This window comes from Lipophrys pholis (assembly GCF_963383615.2).
Source record: "Lipophrys pholis genome assembly, chromosome: 20".
Lineage (NCBI taxonomy): Eukaryota > Metazoa > Chordata > Actinopteri > Blenniiformes > Blenniidae > Lipophrys > Lipophrys pholis.
This window is the reverse complement of record NC_137648.1, coordinates 8,984,338-9,000,334: the sequence shown is the minus strand read 5'-3', so window position 1 is coordinate 9,000,334 and position 15,997 is coordinate 8,984,338. Positions and strand designations below refer to the sequence as shown.

The window sequence follows — 15,997 nt, the reverse complement described above, 5'->3', positions numbered from 1 at the left end:
AGGTCAGCAACACTCGACGTGAGCTATCAGGGTGATGAGGTTTGAAAACAAAGTGGTGGGGGATACACTTTGTGACATGGTGTGAACTGAAGCACAGCAGGAGGAAGAACACTAAAAAGTTGGTTGTGGATTTTAGGAGAGGCAAGGTTCAGGTGACCCCCAGTTCACATCCAGTGTTGACGTGGTAGAACACCACAAATATCCACTGACAGTGTCCACTGACTACAAACCTGGACTGATGACTTCTTCAGAAAGGGTCAGAGCTGCTTCTTTGACTGAGGAGACTTGTGACTTCTGTCAAATGATGCAACCCTAGTGTGCTGAGTGGTTGAAGTGAGTCTCTGCAGTGTCCAGTCATTTGAGATTTCTGAGTTTTGTCAGTTCTGTTTAGAGAGTCCAAGGGATTTATGTCTTTACAGCTACATCTGGTGTCAGGTTCTTTTTCCCCAAAAGATTTTGACTCAATACACCAATGTCTTATTACACCATCTTGTGGTAGAGTCTGAGACTGGACATCCTGTGAGTAGATTAGCTTAGTTATGTGTGTGTGTGTGTGTGTGTGTGTGTGTGTGTGTGTGTGTGTGTGTGTGTGTGTGTGTGTGTGTGTGTGTGTGTGTGTGTGTGTGTGTGTGTGTGTGTACGATAGTGACAAAGAGGAGACTCAGGCTGAAAACAGCAATCTTGTTGTGATGAGTACAGATGTAGCCATTCAAATAAACGCACGTTCTGTGGTCTCATAACATCTGGCTATGAATTAGTCCATTCAGACGACACACGTTCTCAGTATGGGGGGAACTGGGATCCACTTAGTGTTTGCTCTGGGCAAGTACTTTTCTCGGCCATTTGAACTAACAAAGGCAGCGAGGGAGCACACACAAAGGGGAGTCATTGTGTTGGAGTGAGGATGACAGTCATCTCTAAATGAGGCTTGACCCTAAACAAAGTTTTTGGCAAAGGGCATTACACAAAAAGATATTGTGAAAATAGGTTTGTAATATGTTTAATTTAAGATTCATGTAAATAATACTTTTTCGATCAACATAAGAGTTACCCTGGTAAAAATGTTGATTGTTGTCCATAACAAGAAGACATACTCTTTTTAAACCATACTGAGTGATATTTGAACCACCCAAGACAGCGGAATACATAATATTTGATAACAACACTGTAACCATGACAACAAAGGTGTCCTCCCACGCCCCACCTGCCGTCTCGAGGAGACACTGCCTTGAAGTATGCAGAGAAACGTTTGCATTTTTTTGACTTGCTTCGGATTCTGTCAAACCAATAGTTTTAAAATGTGCAACTTTTTTTTAAAGACATTCTTGCTGTGTTGTACTTTTTAAAAATATAAACCTTTTTAAAATATTTTAATTTTTCTATAGTTTGTTTTCCCAATGGACATTTTTTTTAATTCTTCAGCCTGTACCTTTTTAAAACCTTCACCAATCTAAAAATTAAAAACCCCCAACATGCTTTATGTATAAAAATCACGCGACTTCCGATGTCAAGAGAGAAATGGCGGCGCTCTTTGTTCGCACATCGGTACCTCTCTAGTTTTCTCCTGTTAAACGAACCCGGAAGTGATGATGAGGGAACCCTCTCGTCTCCTCTGGCTACTCCTCCTTTCTTTTTTTAACAACAAGAGCAGCAGCATCAGGCAAGGGATAACCTAACGATGGAAGAATTTGAAGGTGAGCGAAATTAAAGCCCTGTTGTTTGTTGTGTAGCACGGTCTACCAGGCAACATTTCGGGTTTTATCTTCCCAAGATAACCCCGCTGCCGGCGGTTGGCCGGCTTTTGATCGCGAGCCGTTTGTTTGGGTTAACGGCAGGGCCAAAGATGAAGCTTACCGCTCACTGCCTGAATGGGTGTGATCCCAAGCTGCAGGAGCTATCCTGTGCTAGCATGCTGCTGACTTGTGTGTCTTTAATGAATGAGCGACGTTATAAACTTTCAACGCTGCCTTCGTGACACAAACGCCATGACGCCCATTTCTTGTCCTAGTTTTACTTCCTATGGTCAACTGGCATCTTGTCATGGTTAATGGATATGAACGACTGATCCACATACACAGTATCATACTGAGTGTCCATACCAGGGGCAGTTTGTCTGAATGTTGTGCCTACAGGAGTCTAAAAAAAATTATAATAATGAAAGCCTGGCTCGGAATGTAATTGCTTTTTCACTTCTATTTCAGGAAAGCAGTTGTATTTGCGCACAATCAATCCCACTGTTATTCTCTGTTTTACACAGTCACTAGATAACTATATATTTTGTTATTTTTGCAGATGAAGCTCCTCCTGCTGAGGACCTGATTCAATGTAACACCTGCCAAAGATGCTTTTTACCGAAAGTCCTGGTAAAAAGAACTCATCTTTTATTTCTACTATTCATTGACAACAATACAAAATAAGCACATTGTGATTTAAAAAAATGAGAATACAGCAATGTGAAAGGAGAAGTGGATCTGTTCCAATCTTTCTTGGAGACACACTGTGTTTGCTGAATAACACATTTCTCCATTCGTATCAGCTGACAGAATGTCAGCTGTTTGGGTTATAATAGCCCACAGGCCTGTGTGAAGGGTTCTTTATTCCCAAAAAATACTCTTTTTACCCGGCGAAGCTATGATTCTAAATCTATATGTGTAGAGTTACTTGTGATTTCAAATCCAGGCTTTAGAACTGCTCTGAGAGGTGGCACGTTTGTATTTAAAAGTCAAAACTAAGGAACTATAGACTGCTCTGTTATACAGTCTGTACCCATTGAAACAAAATCCAGTTGTTGTATTTAAGGCACCATAAGTGTTGCTTAGATGTCTTGCAAATATGTATATCTGTATCTTTTGGAGAAATGGTGTTATCTATTTATCACTACTATATTTGTTGTCATCCTCTATAACGGAAATAGCTAGATTTACTGTTTCTTTGTGATGGGGATGTGGTCCTATAATAATCTGCTTCTGTTTCAAGTGCAAGTTTGTCGTTTCATTTGTGATTTTTATCTTCTCACTTTTATATGAAAGTTTTGCCACCTCCAAAAGAACATGTGCAATAAACACAAACGAAGGGTTAGATTGAACTGTGATTGAAACCTGAAGCACTTAAAAAAAAAAAAAAGGAGCAGGATACAAGCCTTAGAAGAAAACACAAAGACAAATTCTTGATTTTACAGTATTCTCTCTGAATATTTCTTCTCACAGGCGAAACATTCTAAAATCTGTCAGAAGTCTGCGGCTAAAAGGAGAAAGGTTTTTGACTCCAGCAGACAGAGAGCTGAAGGAACGGAAATCTCCACACTTAAACCCATCAAACCAAAGGTAAGAATTCACTGGCGCTGCAGGACGGATGTCTGCGGGCGGAAAATCCCAGGAAGGTTCAGAGGATGAAAAAAAAAAATGTTTGGAGTCCGTCTGAAAGCGTCCTCATTTTGTCAAAATTTTACAGCTTCCTAAAAATGTGGTTTTCATAAGATTCTTGTTTACACAACATTACTATATAGAGGTCCTTTTTGGCTAATTCCTAGATTAGTGCTTTCTTATCTCAAATCATCTAAATAAATAAGAATTTAAATTTATATATACATATATGTATGTATATACTACAATTGATGTCATTAATGTTTTGCACAGTGCATTGATAAATAGAAACGTTCAACAGAGACTTGAGAGTTATTTACCAGACCAGTACACCGCTAGACATGCACCCTTGTTTACAGTGCATCTTATTAAAACTCAAAAAATTACATTTCGATCAACAGAAATCAGAACATTATTGATCCTTAATATATGTGCAGCATTGAAATCTTTTACTGTAGTGAACAGCTCATTTGAAATCTTTATTGTTCCCTGTAGGATACCCAGTTCTTTGTGTTGAAAGTCTATTTATCAAATGTAAACCACTTTCAATTGTATTTCAGTCACAAAGTTCAGCTGCTGCTCAGAAAGTAAGTTGATTTGTCTGCTCTTGTTTGTCCTTTCCATATACGTGATGTTTAGATAATCTATTGGTGCCCAGGAAGCTTTTCCTTGCTGTCCTTGGCTTCATAAATACTGAATTTCCTCTTTTTTCCTCTTTTGGCTAGTCTAGAGGTGTATCATATCACTCCAGTGATATTAGTCTCTAAACCCAAGCCTTTTTTTTTTTCCTTACTTCTTTAACTGATCATATTTCACTTTCCTTTCTAAGTACCGTAGTGTTTTCTGGCTTGGCTGTTGCAATAATCTACCTGCTTTAGATTGAAATCACTATTTGAAAACTTATCTTAAAGCTATAGAAGTTGATCATGGATTTTTTTTTTTTTATCACAGACATTAATTCCCAAGGTCTGCCCAGAGTTCGCTTTGGCTGTCTATTTATGCCATCTTAGAATCTGTGGGCTGCTCCATTTTTACATTTCAAAGTTTGGTAAATAAAGTTGTCACACAATCTGATCTGCTTTAAAGTCACAGGAATGAACAAACACGTCACGTTAAGCCCCCTACCATACAAACAGATTTATTTGTGCGGTATGGGGTCCGACACATGTCGCTTGTCCATTCTTGATATTTAATTGCAGATCAGAAAATAAGGGCATTGCTGGCCATACATGTATTGAACAAACTGCTACACACGGACTATCTTTCTAGTGTAATAACCTTATCCATAGCTTTATGATATGAACAGGACTACCCTCCAGGTGTTATGCGAGGCCAGTTTCTTTTTTGTTCAAGGCCACATAGATAGTATTGTCGGAATCATGTTGCCACAGAACCAGTTCAGTGAACTACTTCTGTCAGTAATCGTCAGCTTTAGATGACTCATGCCGTCCTTTTTTGTCCTAGGAGGGCAGAACATGAGAGTTGGCAGTCATTTTAACTAAGGATTCAGTTTTTTTTTTTTTTTTTTTTTTTTGTGGTTTTCCATGCTGACGTGAGAACCTGTCACCATTTGAAATTGGCAGTAAAACATTTGGTCCATTTTGGGTTTGAGCATCCTTCTGTGGTCCTACAGTTAGAGAACTTGAGAAAGTGCAAGCCGGGGTAACGGGGCGTTGTTCTGTGGTGTCGTCCTGCCAGGCGGAGCCTCCGAAGAAGCCTTCCAACTGGCGCAAGAAACATGAAGACTTCATCGCTACCATCCGAGCTGCCAAGAACATAACTCAGGTCATTAAGGAAGGGGGGCCGTTACCCCCACCTCCACCTCCGACTTATGACCCAGGTAGTCCATAACTTACTTTAGGAGTTGAATTAAAGGTCACGCGGCTCATATTCAGTAACTGTGCTGGTAAATCAACCATTTGATGTTGGTCAACATTGTAAATGGAATAACTTATATCGCGCTTTTTAGCTGACAACAGCCCCAAAGTGCTTTACATAAGCTCATCACATCCACCCATTCGCACACCATTGGAGGCTGCAGCCGTGCAAGGCGCTGTCACTGCAACAGGGGGCAGTTTTGGGGTTCAGTGTCTTGCCCAAGGACACTTCGGCATGCAACCCTATGTCTTCAAACAAAAAATACTTTTGCACGTGTGAAAGATTTGTCAAGGTCACAGATTTACTGAAACTTCGGGGTCTTTCCCGCTTCCCGCTTTGCCTTTAGATTATATCCAGTGTCCTTGGTGTCAGCGGAGGTTCAACCAGAGCGCAGCCGACCGACACATTAAGTTCTGCCAGGAGCAGGCGGCTCGAATGCCAAACAAGGGTAAGGCGGTGGAACCCAAGAAGCCGGCTGGTCGAGGACAGGTACAAACTATCGTTCTCTCAACAAAACACATTGGAATGGGCACTTAATAATTTAGTTGTTTGAAGTAGTTTATGAGCCCATGAGTACATGTTCACACAGATTTGTTTGCCCCAAACTGCAGTAATTTTAATGACTCCGAGTGGGAATTCACAACACTTATTATAGATAATAAGACTCACATAGCATTAGCAGACGGTTCATTTGGTAATTCAGCAGCCGAACCCATTTTGAATAGGACCTCTGCTTTTCTATTATAATTACCATTATTATTATCATTATTTCATTTTGGTTCCTGAATGAGACTTATTCTTTAGATCTGTAATGAATATGTGGAGCTCGGTCTGTTTTTAACATCACATATGCAGAAATGCACAACGCAAAATATTTCAAGTTAAACTCCATACTTTTTATTGTTTTGCTTCCTCTGGCTTTAGTACAAGGCCTCCACTCCGATGAAGAAGGCCAACCCTCCTGCTGTGTCCACCATTCCTTCAGCATCCTCTCGCTTACCACAGAGATCAGGCCTGGGACAGCCCAGTGGTGAGACGACGGCTCCCATTGGGGTTTAATGTGCTTCACAGTGATTCACGCATCTGTCTGACTTCATGTTTCCTCCCATCTTTTGTCTTTCATTCAAGGAATCCCCTCTGGCAAGACCTCCTCAGCAGGGTTGGTGAAGAGTAATCCCTCCGGGCTCACAAGTCCACCCTCAGGGTTTGTGCGTGTGCACACACACACCCCCACACACACCACTACTTATACCTTTCATGCTATTTGATGAGTGAAAGATTCTGCCCGTTTTTATTTTTTTCCCCAATATAACTTCATGCTTAACCATGCGATGACTCGTATTTGGCTGAAAATCTCCATAGTTTTCTAAACAGGATTTATAGATATGAGAAGTATTCATGCCACATTAAATCAGCAGCAACAGAATGAGAATCTAAGAGTTTTTTTTCCTTTCGTTAATATTCACATTCTTCATATTTACTTTTTGCTTCATGTGCATGATGATGGTACTGATATGAGACTAAATAACTGCACTAACCACATTTACACTGAAGTAAGTAAAGTTTATTTATAAAGCGCTTTTCACAGATAAAAATCACAAAGTGCTGTACATAAAAATGGAGCATTAAAACAACAATGATACAAATAATTTCATAAACTACGTAACAAAAGTGGAAAATCTATCAAACAAAAGCTTTTCTAAATAAAAACGTTTCTAAGTGTTGTGTGGAGTCGAGCGTGGGGAGGGACAGGGGCAAGTCATTCCACAGCCTGAAAGGACAGGTCTCCCCGGTTCTAAGGCGGGTGTTTTCTACCTTCAGGAGACTCTGGACTGAAGATTGAAAAATTTACTACACTAAAATTAGAACATTTATGCCGTGCTTGTTGGTGATTATTTTTATATGTTTTACTGGCATAAGCATTAATGCTGCACCAATGTGTTTCACAACAAGGCAGGTGAGTATCAAAGTGCAATTTATAGTTCTGTGCCAGCGCAAACACAGTTCAAGTTACACGGCCGTATCACTGTTCTCTCTTTGTTTTCTCTCATTTCTCTCTCAGCATGGGAAATAAGACCCGAGTAGTGAGCTCTGGCTACGGCCCTGCGAGAAACACCCCGTCTGGAATAGGACAAAACAAGAAGAAAGTGGACGCCTACATACCGAGGTGAACAGTCACAGAAAGTCTTAAACTCTCCTGACCCCTTGTGGTCAACTGATGCTTCGCACCTTTGGAAATTACAGCTTCCAACTCCGATTTTATTTTATTGTTTTGTTTTTTTAAGTCTAAAAACCCTCCATACAAATGAAAACCACTTATCATTTAGCATTAACTTCACAGAGTTGATTTTCAGCTAGTAGACATAAGTTAGAAGGAAAACTTCCTTCTTTAAAACCTGTATTGAAAATGGACCTCCTGTCTTTATTTTTCATTAATTTCCAAATGTTTGAAATTAAGTCATTTGTCACTATTGACTATTCATTGTTTTGTACTCGTCTTCATTCTTTTTGAAGGAACAATGTCGACGGAGGAAATGACGTCGGCAACGGTGAGGTGAAGAGCAAGTTCTGCCACGCTTGCGGGACCAAGTACCCTGTTGAATATGCTAAATTCTGCTGCGAGTGTGGAATCAAGAGGATGTGCATTTGATGGGGGTCCGAGGACGGCGTGTACGCAAAGCTAAAAGGGTAAAAAAAAAAAAATGGTTTAGATAATGTGAGACAGGACAAACAGAAAAATCTTGGAATGGTGAATTAGAGGTGAGTGGTAAAGCTCTGCATTTCAATCCCCAGCCCACCTTGATCTGATTTGCATTCCTTAAACCGATTAGCCTCCCCTTCCCCTCTGACAGATTCTGCTCCCGTTGAAGTGCAATATGATTGACTACTGAAGAAAGTAATGTTTGTTTTTGAGGGGAAGATATGGGCTTAAATGTCTCCTGTCCGCTGTTTTATGAGGGACCAGTCTCGATGCTAAATATCTAGTCGGTGCTCCTTTTAAAGTCTCTTTCGAGATAAATGCATCACAGTACCCTCGTAGACAATTGTAGCAATTTGCTCTGTCCTTTTACTCTAGCTTATTTCATTCAGTAAGATTAGTTATTTATTTTCATATTCCCATTTGTTGTTCTACTGAATAAACAATGACTTCAACTCTTGTGTGAAACCACAGAATGTTCTTATTTTGAGTTACTGGTATATAAAAAAACAAATGCACCTGGATGTGCTGCGGTAGTTATGTTTTCCTCAGTATTCAGTGGATTACAATATTAGCTTCAGAAAAGGTCTTGTTTTTACTCCAAGAGGCATACTTGTATTTACAACGCGTGACACAAAATGTTTAAACAGATTTGGATGCTTGTGTGTTCCTGTTCTGATAACGGTTGCTAACCCGGAGACAGCTGGTCATGCACTTAAAGCCATGTATATCCATCATCAATAAACTTGACTGAAACTATAAAGATATCTGTGATCTAGTTTTTACTGCAGAGTGCTGGTACATGGGCCATTCAGTTAAAAACACATGCACTCAGTGTGCATATAAATATATTTGCACGAGACGTTGCATACAGAAAACAGCTATGTGATAACTTGCAGTAAAGGAGTGAAGGCTGCAAACTTGATTTTACTTTTTTTTCCATGCTATATATATATATATATATATATATACACAATATATTTGTCATGTGAAAACAATAAATGTTGAGTATCGAGTAACTCTGCTACAGTACATTTCTGATACGTTTGAACCATGCAGGGTCCATTAATCACGGCACCAACTGAATGTAACAGGAAACATTTTCAGCTGTATCCCAGAGTCGAAAAGTCTCTTGTTTGCTGAATTCCAGCCAACCGTGGCAAAATATGCTTTTAATATTTCCATCAGGCTTGATGATTGATGAACTCCGGGGCTATTCAGGAGAGAACAAATGATTTGTCACACTGCCTAAAACAACCCCACAGTCAGAAACGGCACCTTTTAGATGCCTGGGATAACAAGGATGTGTCGGGGCCGGTAATTTGAAAAGTGAAAGTAAAAACTATTTGAGCACCTTAGTATTTCCTGCTTGTTCATGCTTAGCTGTCATAGCGTACCGCAAGTACGGTAACCGTCAACAGCATGTTTTAAAAGCTTGACGGCTTGGAGAAATCCTATATAGCTGCACATGGTAAACTATTCTCCCACAATGTTTCCCTTTTTGAACACACTTTTAAAACAATTAGGCTTCGTTGTGCCATGAACATTCATCAGCTTATTTTGAACTGGTCCGACACTGTTTTGCGTAAAGTATGATGGACTGGGGTGAAAAAAACAACAAAAAAAACCCAGTTATTTTCTCTCTGATTAATAGCTTCTTCTTGTGTAGCCTGGAAATGTCGGAAAGTTTGGTAATCATGCAACACCCAAAACAATGAGAGAGATATCACAGTTTCTGGCGGGAAAGCTTAAATGATGTGGAAGCTTCTTCTTGCATAATCCTGCAAAGTACAGAAGAATTGAACAAGTCCCTTCTGCTCACACTCGGTCTCAGGTGGCCATTGATCCCTGAGTGTTCAGCATCTCGTAGCATTCAGTCATGTGTTTCAAGAAGGCCTTGGCTTTGCAAAGTATTTTTGTCAGTCTCTGGATTTGCCTCTCCCCAGTCGCCCTCCGTCTTCTTCTGGCGGTGGCTCCTTTTGTCTAGGCAATTTAAAAAAAAAACAACAATTTAGAATAACCTAATTAATATACAGTAATCACCAATTCGCTTCATATTAACATCAGTTTAGCACGAGGAAAATTGGCAATGTCGTGGCACATACTGCTGACTCACACTCAGCGTCTTTATTATGAATTTATAACGAAATGACTCACTTCTCAGTCTGACTGTGACAAATCAGAGTCCAGTCCCCCCCCCCCCCCCCCCACAAACCCTGATTATAATCAGAATACACTATAATCCATATCTCATGTATAAGACCGAGGTAACTGTCAGATGTTAAAATGCAGCCTGGTGTGACTTTAATCCTCCCCAGCTGAAGACATGCAGCTCTGAAAGGTTCATCTCCTCTTAGTTTGGCGTGACCTTTTCACGCATGCAGCCATTTTTGAAAACATGTACTGTAGTTAAGTGACGTGTGTGTCAAAATTCTAATTAAGGAGTAAAGAGTCATCTGAAACGGCTGCTTAAACCGACTGAACAGGACATGGGGGCAGTTCGATCGGTGAGTCTCTGACGAGGCCCTGGTTTACTGAATGACTCAGACTCTAACGATGACATTGAATCATCAGATCTAACGCTGATCCTGCCTTTCAAAAAGGGCTGAAGAGTGCAACTTACTTTGTGTGGTTTGGTGTTGTCAAAGTGGGATTTGTGTTTTGTAAAGAAGACTATTGTTTCTTTCAGGAGAGTTTCTATATTCTCCCTGTGCTTTCTTGGGGTTGAACATACATTTCGTTGACACGTTTTGCTCAGTCAGGTGTTGTGAGGACATAACTGCTGTCCTGAAGAGCGTTCCTACACGATATGGACAAAAGAAGTTTGGGCACACCTGTCAATTTTTGAATTCAGGTGATTCAATCAGACCCTTCGCTGCAGGTGAGTGAAATCATGCAAAACAGTTTTGGACAATGCTACTTTTCAAACTTTGTTCGACGGCTCTTTTCTGTACAAGTGTGACTCTCCTCCAGCAGACGACAAGGTCCATAAAGACATGCTTGGATGAGTGGAAGAACGGAAGCAGCCTGCATAGAGTCCAGACCTCGACTCCACCGAGGACCTTCGGCATGAACAGGTACAGTGATCGCGATAATTCACCGATTGCTGTGAACTTTTCTGGCCTGAAATTCTCAAATAAGAAGGAATACACTCTCACAGCCAACTTGCTCTGTAACCTGTGACTCACCCATTACCGAGTTACAAAAACACCACAGGGTATCAATTCAATACGCTATAAAGTTGTGCAGAGAATGTGAAACTATGCTGCAGCCCCTTGCAAATTTTAATAAACAAACTAGCAAAAGAAACATGCTGGGGAACTTGCTAAGACTTACCGGTTTTTCGAGACAAGGGCAACGTATCGAGTATAGGACAGATTTAGTCAGCCTATCCGTGTGGGAAAGCTTTAAATGCTTCATTTTGCAGGTTAGTATGTGCAGGGTGCTCACAAAATCCTACAGAACAGAAACACAGGAGTCCTTTAAAGCATTTCAGTAGGAGGGTGTGTACACCTGGTGACCACAAAAACTAAGATCCATGTAAAAATGCTCATTGAAGCAAGAGTCACCTTTGCTCTCTGACAGGAATGCAAACATCTGGCTATGTGGAAAACAATTGCCTACAGGTTGATGAGGTGAACACTCCCTGCTGCTGTAACTCGTTCCTTTCCTGTGATGGTTTTTCTCCATAACCCCGACTCTTAATTAATCATCAATTCAAACAACTGAACTGTGGCATTGACCTTGTTGGAACAGCTCATTTCCATTAGCCCCTCAGAGGGTCTGTAATCTGTTCATTTATTAAGGAGCTGAGGAGACACGGCAGTGTATGTAGAAAGCAAATGAATAGTTGAGATGGGATCTCTGCTTTTGTGGCCACTAGAGATATTTCAGATGATGCACTGAATAATTAATAATACTCACTGTGTTGTTCTTTGAGGCGCAGCGTCGTAACTTGTATCTCAGAACTGGGCAGGGTGAGTTTTGCAGCAAGGTGGTGACACTTTGATTCTTAGGTGAATGAGAAAGACGAAGGTGGGTGAGAGTTTTAGTACCACTGTTTTTTAAGCGGCACAAATTGGATTGAGAAGTACTTTCTGTAGTATGAATAAAGTATTATTCAATTCGGGCAAAAGAACATTCTTCTTCTATTTGGCACTTCCCAGCAGCTCACTTCATTGTGAAAATCCAATCAAGGATTCACAGTGAAACTATTTTCTTTATCTCCTAATTTTGATTTTGCTGCCTCTTATGGCTGTTTGTACTATTCCAAATAGCACCATTACTAATAGTCAAGTCAAGTCAAGTCAGCTTTATTTATACAGCACTTTAAAACAGTTGTGGCTGAGGCCAAAGTGCTTTACAATAAAAGACAAAATAAAAAAGTACAGTAAAGAGTAAAAACAGTGAAATACAATAAACAAACAATAGATTGGCAACAATAAAACCAGGGACAGAGTCTCAAACATGGTTAAAAGCCAAGGAATAGAAGTGGGTTTTAAGATTAGTTTTAAAAGTGGACAGTGAGGGGGATTGTCTGATTGTCCAAATAGTGCTATTTGGAATAGTACTGCATACTAAACTTGTACTGGATACTAAACAAGACAAGACCATCCAACCTGCATAATGCTTAATATCTGATACCTAATATTAGGGAACACCTCCAGCATCACTACAGTTGTGTTCCAACTTGTCTGCTTCCCTTTACAGTGTTTTCACCGTCACCATGGTTATTGGATTTCATATGAGAACTATGTACTGTAACTGTCGTAGGCTGTTAATCGGTTCATTTGTATCTGAGATGACGCTTAAAAAATGTCCCCAATTTATACAGTCAATCCATATTTTAACATTGTTATGCTCAAATGCTTTTTTATTTATGGATGGACTACTTATTGCCCCTTTGCTCAGAAAAGGTTAAAAAAAGTGAGGAACATAATATTTGTCTTACTTACTGAGTTGCGCAGATCAATCTTCACGAGTTCGTAATCTCGTCTGACTTCTTGAGGGAGCCTTTTACTGTTACAGGACAGAGATAGAGGTAGAAGCAGAAGAGCAAGGACACTGCTGCAGAGAAGAGTCTGTGAGGGACACAGTGGAGAGAGGGGTGGAGAGGTCAGCCGAATAGCACAAACTCTATCAACATGCAGTCCATTCATTCATCTTTTATATCGCTTTATCCAACATGAGGTCAGGGGGCCTGAGCCAATTCCAGACTGTTAACTATGAGCGAAGGCAGAGTACATCCTGGCTAAGGTTGCCACTTCAGTACATTGCAGGGAGAAGGAGCAACACTCACACACACTTACAGTAAATCTTACTATGGCAAATTAACCGCAAATGCATGTCCCTGCACTGTGGGAAGAAATCGCAATGACAAAAACAACACAGGCACTTCAAGGCTTAAAAGAAAAAAACCCAACTTAAGCAAAACATGGGCGACGTGGAAAAACTCCCTTTTAACAGGAAGAAACCTTTGCAGAACCAGGCACACACACACACACACACACACACACACACACACACACACACACACACACACACACACACACACACACACACACACACACACACACACACACACACACACACACACACACACACACACACACACACACACACACACACACACACACACACACACACACAGGTTCTGGACGTGACTGAACTCCTGCGATAGTTCATAGCGTTCAAAATGGACCATGTGGCTGTTTAATAAATAATAATCATAATCTCAAATCAGCCTTTGGCATTTCTTTAATACTAAGTAAAGAATGAAAGAACTGGGGCGGGTCCTGTGAAACAGCTCAAATTGTAAATATGGTTACTGTGTGTGTGTGTGTGTCCAAAACAGCCAGCTTTGTTCCTGCCTCGTTTTGCCTACGTCCACCTTCTCACAACAGTTTCTGCAATTTGGCAATTTTAGCTCACAACAATAATGAGTCTGGCAATAATAATGCAGAGCATACATGCAAGGATAAGTGTACATATGGTTATACTCTTCAGAGCCAGCTGGATATTTTCCATCCATCTGTCAGATTGGTATCTGTATAGATTAAGCTCTTTTGGTGTTAAAGAATCCAGGCAATGTATGTATAATCAAAGGTATGCATCAGTGTATTAAATGTGAAAAATGTCTATAGTGTGTCAATTTAAACTTTTTCTTATCATTAGGAAGAGTGATTTAAAACAATCAATGAACTCTCTTGTACACGAGATGTCATGAAATGTAGTAACACAAAATGCATTTTTCACCAGATTTTATTTTATGTAAAGATAAAGTTGTAAAAATGTGTTCAATGGTGTAGTTGTATATATGAAGGCTATCACGGATGGTAACTCGATGCACTATGATCTAGATCTTTCGTCATAAATAAACTCACTCCAAAACCTTTATGCTCCAAGAGGGCATAGTGTTTTCTGAAAAATAAGGAAATTATTTTTGAGGATGTGAGCGGTCGAACTTGGCCGGACCTTTTAGTTTCGAAATGTGATAAACTGACTGAGAATTCATGTGAATGGAATCAAATACGTGTAACATTATGAATGTGATGAAGTTGACAGTATTCAGGTTATTGTTTTTTTATTAGTGCTTTCGGATTACATAACCACATTGTATAATAGGAAAAGGACCTTGAATTAAAGTGCAATTTCATTTTCATTAACCGAGTTATAGAAGCACCGTGAAGCCACCCACGTCTACTCACGATGCTATAGTCTCGTGAAAAAGTAGGCAGGTGTGATTCACGGTAGAATGACTAAATGGAATACAATCAGTGTCTTCACGTTCGCAAAATACTTCATGATTGGAGTCAGAAATGTTAAGAGAGTACGAGCAGGAAAAAATCGCTTATGGTTTCTATTTTGAAACATTTATTTAGACTCTTTACAAAGCAGAACCTCTGGGATCTGCACAATACTGATATGATAAGGAGATGATTTACCATGAAAAATACTGATTCATGCTTTACAACGCGTTGTGTGATCAGTGAAAACCTCCCCGGCTTTTGTATCAGACCTCAAAATATCCCATCAACAACTTTAGCAAACAACTGCAATTTTAAACCAACACTGAAAAAGTGACTTTCTTTATCCTTTTTTTTTTTTTTTCTTGAATCCACATGTACTGCAGCCCAGTGTTTACTGTAAAGTCTTGTAGACAGAATGCATGATTCGTTCTCTCTGCTTTTCACATGAACTGCGCTTTAAAAAAAAAAACAACCTTCCTGGGAATCAGTCCAGCGGCTCCGCCAATTCCTGTAAACGGGTGGCCAATTCCTGTAAATCCTCGAGCTTTTTCAGTTTCCTTCTTACGGGCAGGGAAGTTAATAACACGGAATTCCCCCCGGTTGGAAGCTCCTTTCAGTCTGGCACAGAGACGCAGCCAGTCAGTCGCTCGGCGGAGGCAGACGCGCAGTTCAGTCTCCTGGTAAGTTTACACTTTATATCACACACGCACTGCAGTTTTTGTTGCCTGTCGTTTCTTTAAATCTACCACACACACATGGTTACTATACGCACAGGTTTTGGTTGATAAAAGTGTGGCTTAATTCAGTGTGTCACCACTTTCGGGGCCACTTGAATGGATCCACGCAAGTTGCGCGTCATTTACTCACCATTGGTCATTCTTCAATTATGTTCACCGAGGGCTAAAGCTGGAAACAGGCACTATCGGGTGAGTCCCCCATTGCTGCGCAGATGCTTAGTTGGTGTGGGCTTTACAGTGAGGAAACGCGCGCAGTCCTCCCCTCACCATTTCCGTGGCCTTGGAGCGCAGGAATGAGCTCCGGTTCTTTTGCCTCACGCTCTCGAACCACGGCATGTGACCTGACTTCCGTCCTCACTGCCAGGTTTCACTTCACTGCCTGATGCACCAACGTGCTAAAAGTTAGGGTTCGCCCACCGAGCTGACTAATCCATAACAACGTCTCAGTTTGTTGTGATGGATGGAGATGAGCTGTGTTTTTACGCCTGACTGTGTGAAAGCACAGCAGTGGCGAGCACATGTGGCGAGCCTGTTTCCCTGGAATTCCACGCAGCCGTGGGGCCGTGCAGCAAG

The 15,997-nt window shown here is 40.6% G+C and overlaps 2 protein-coding genes across 2 annotated transcripts; one reads left to right on the top strand and one right to left on the bottom strand.

Moving 5' to 3' along the window:
• The first annotated feature begins 1,492 nt into the window (after positions 1-1,492).
• zc2hc1a (zinc finger, C2HC-type containing 1A) lies at positions 1,493-8,698 on the top strand. The gene is made up of 10 exons (XM_080489411.1): positions 1,493-1,694; positions 2,293-2,363; positions 3,207-3,323; positions 3,923-3,949; positions 5,061-5,202; positions 5,587-5,729; positions 6,165-6,270; positions 6,369-6,444; positions 7,303-7,407; positions 7,755-8,698. Exons 1-10 carry the CDS (start codon positions 1,679-1,681, stop codon positions 7,888-7,890), a joined length of 939 nt encoding a protein of 312 aa, XP_080345537.1. The 5' UTR covers positions 1,493-1,678; the 3' UTR covers positions 7,891-8,698.
• LOC308125553 (uncharacterized protein) lies at positions 6,786-15,783 on the bottom strand. The gene is made up of 6 exons (XM_080489412.1): positions 15,555-15,783; positions 12,894-13,019; positions 11,863-11,949; positions 11,275-11,394; positions 9,761-9,921; positions 6,786-7,920 (listed from the first exon to the last, which is right to left on the bottom strand). The coding sequence occupies exons 1-5, from the start codon at positions 15,555-15,557 to the stop codon at positions 9,769-9,771; spliced, it is 489 nt and encodes a 162-aa protein (XP_080345538.1). The 5' UTR covers positions 15,558-15,783; the 3' UTR covers positions 6,786-7,920; positions 9,761-9,768.
• Between the last annotated feature and the right edge of the window lie 214 nt (positions 15,784-15,997).

Excerpts from the sequence above, each read along its gene's own strand:
- zc2hc1a (XM_080489411.1), top strand. Across the intron at positions 3,950-5,060 it reads GTTCAGCTGCTGCTCAGAAA|GCGGAGCCTCCGAAGAAGCC; the intron begins GTAAGTTGATTT and ends TCGTCCTGCCAG. Across the intron at positions 6,445-7,302 it reads CTCACAAGTCCACCCTCAGG|CATGGGAAATAAGACCCGAG; the intron begins GTTTGTGCGTGT and ends TTTCTCTCTCAG.
- LOC308125553 (XM_080489412.1), bottom strand. Across the intron at positions 11,950-12,893 it reads AGATTGATCTGCGCAACTCA|AATCAAAGTGTCACCACCTT; the intron begins GTAAGTAAGACA and ends CATTCACCTAAG. Across the intron at positions 9,922-11,274 it reads GCCCTTGTCTCGAAAAACCG|ACAAAAGGAGCCACCGCCAG; the intron begins GTAAGTCTTAGC and ends TAAATTGCCTAG.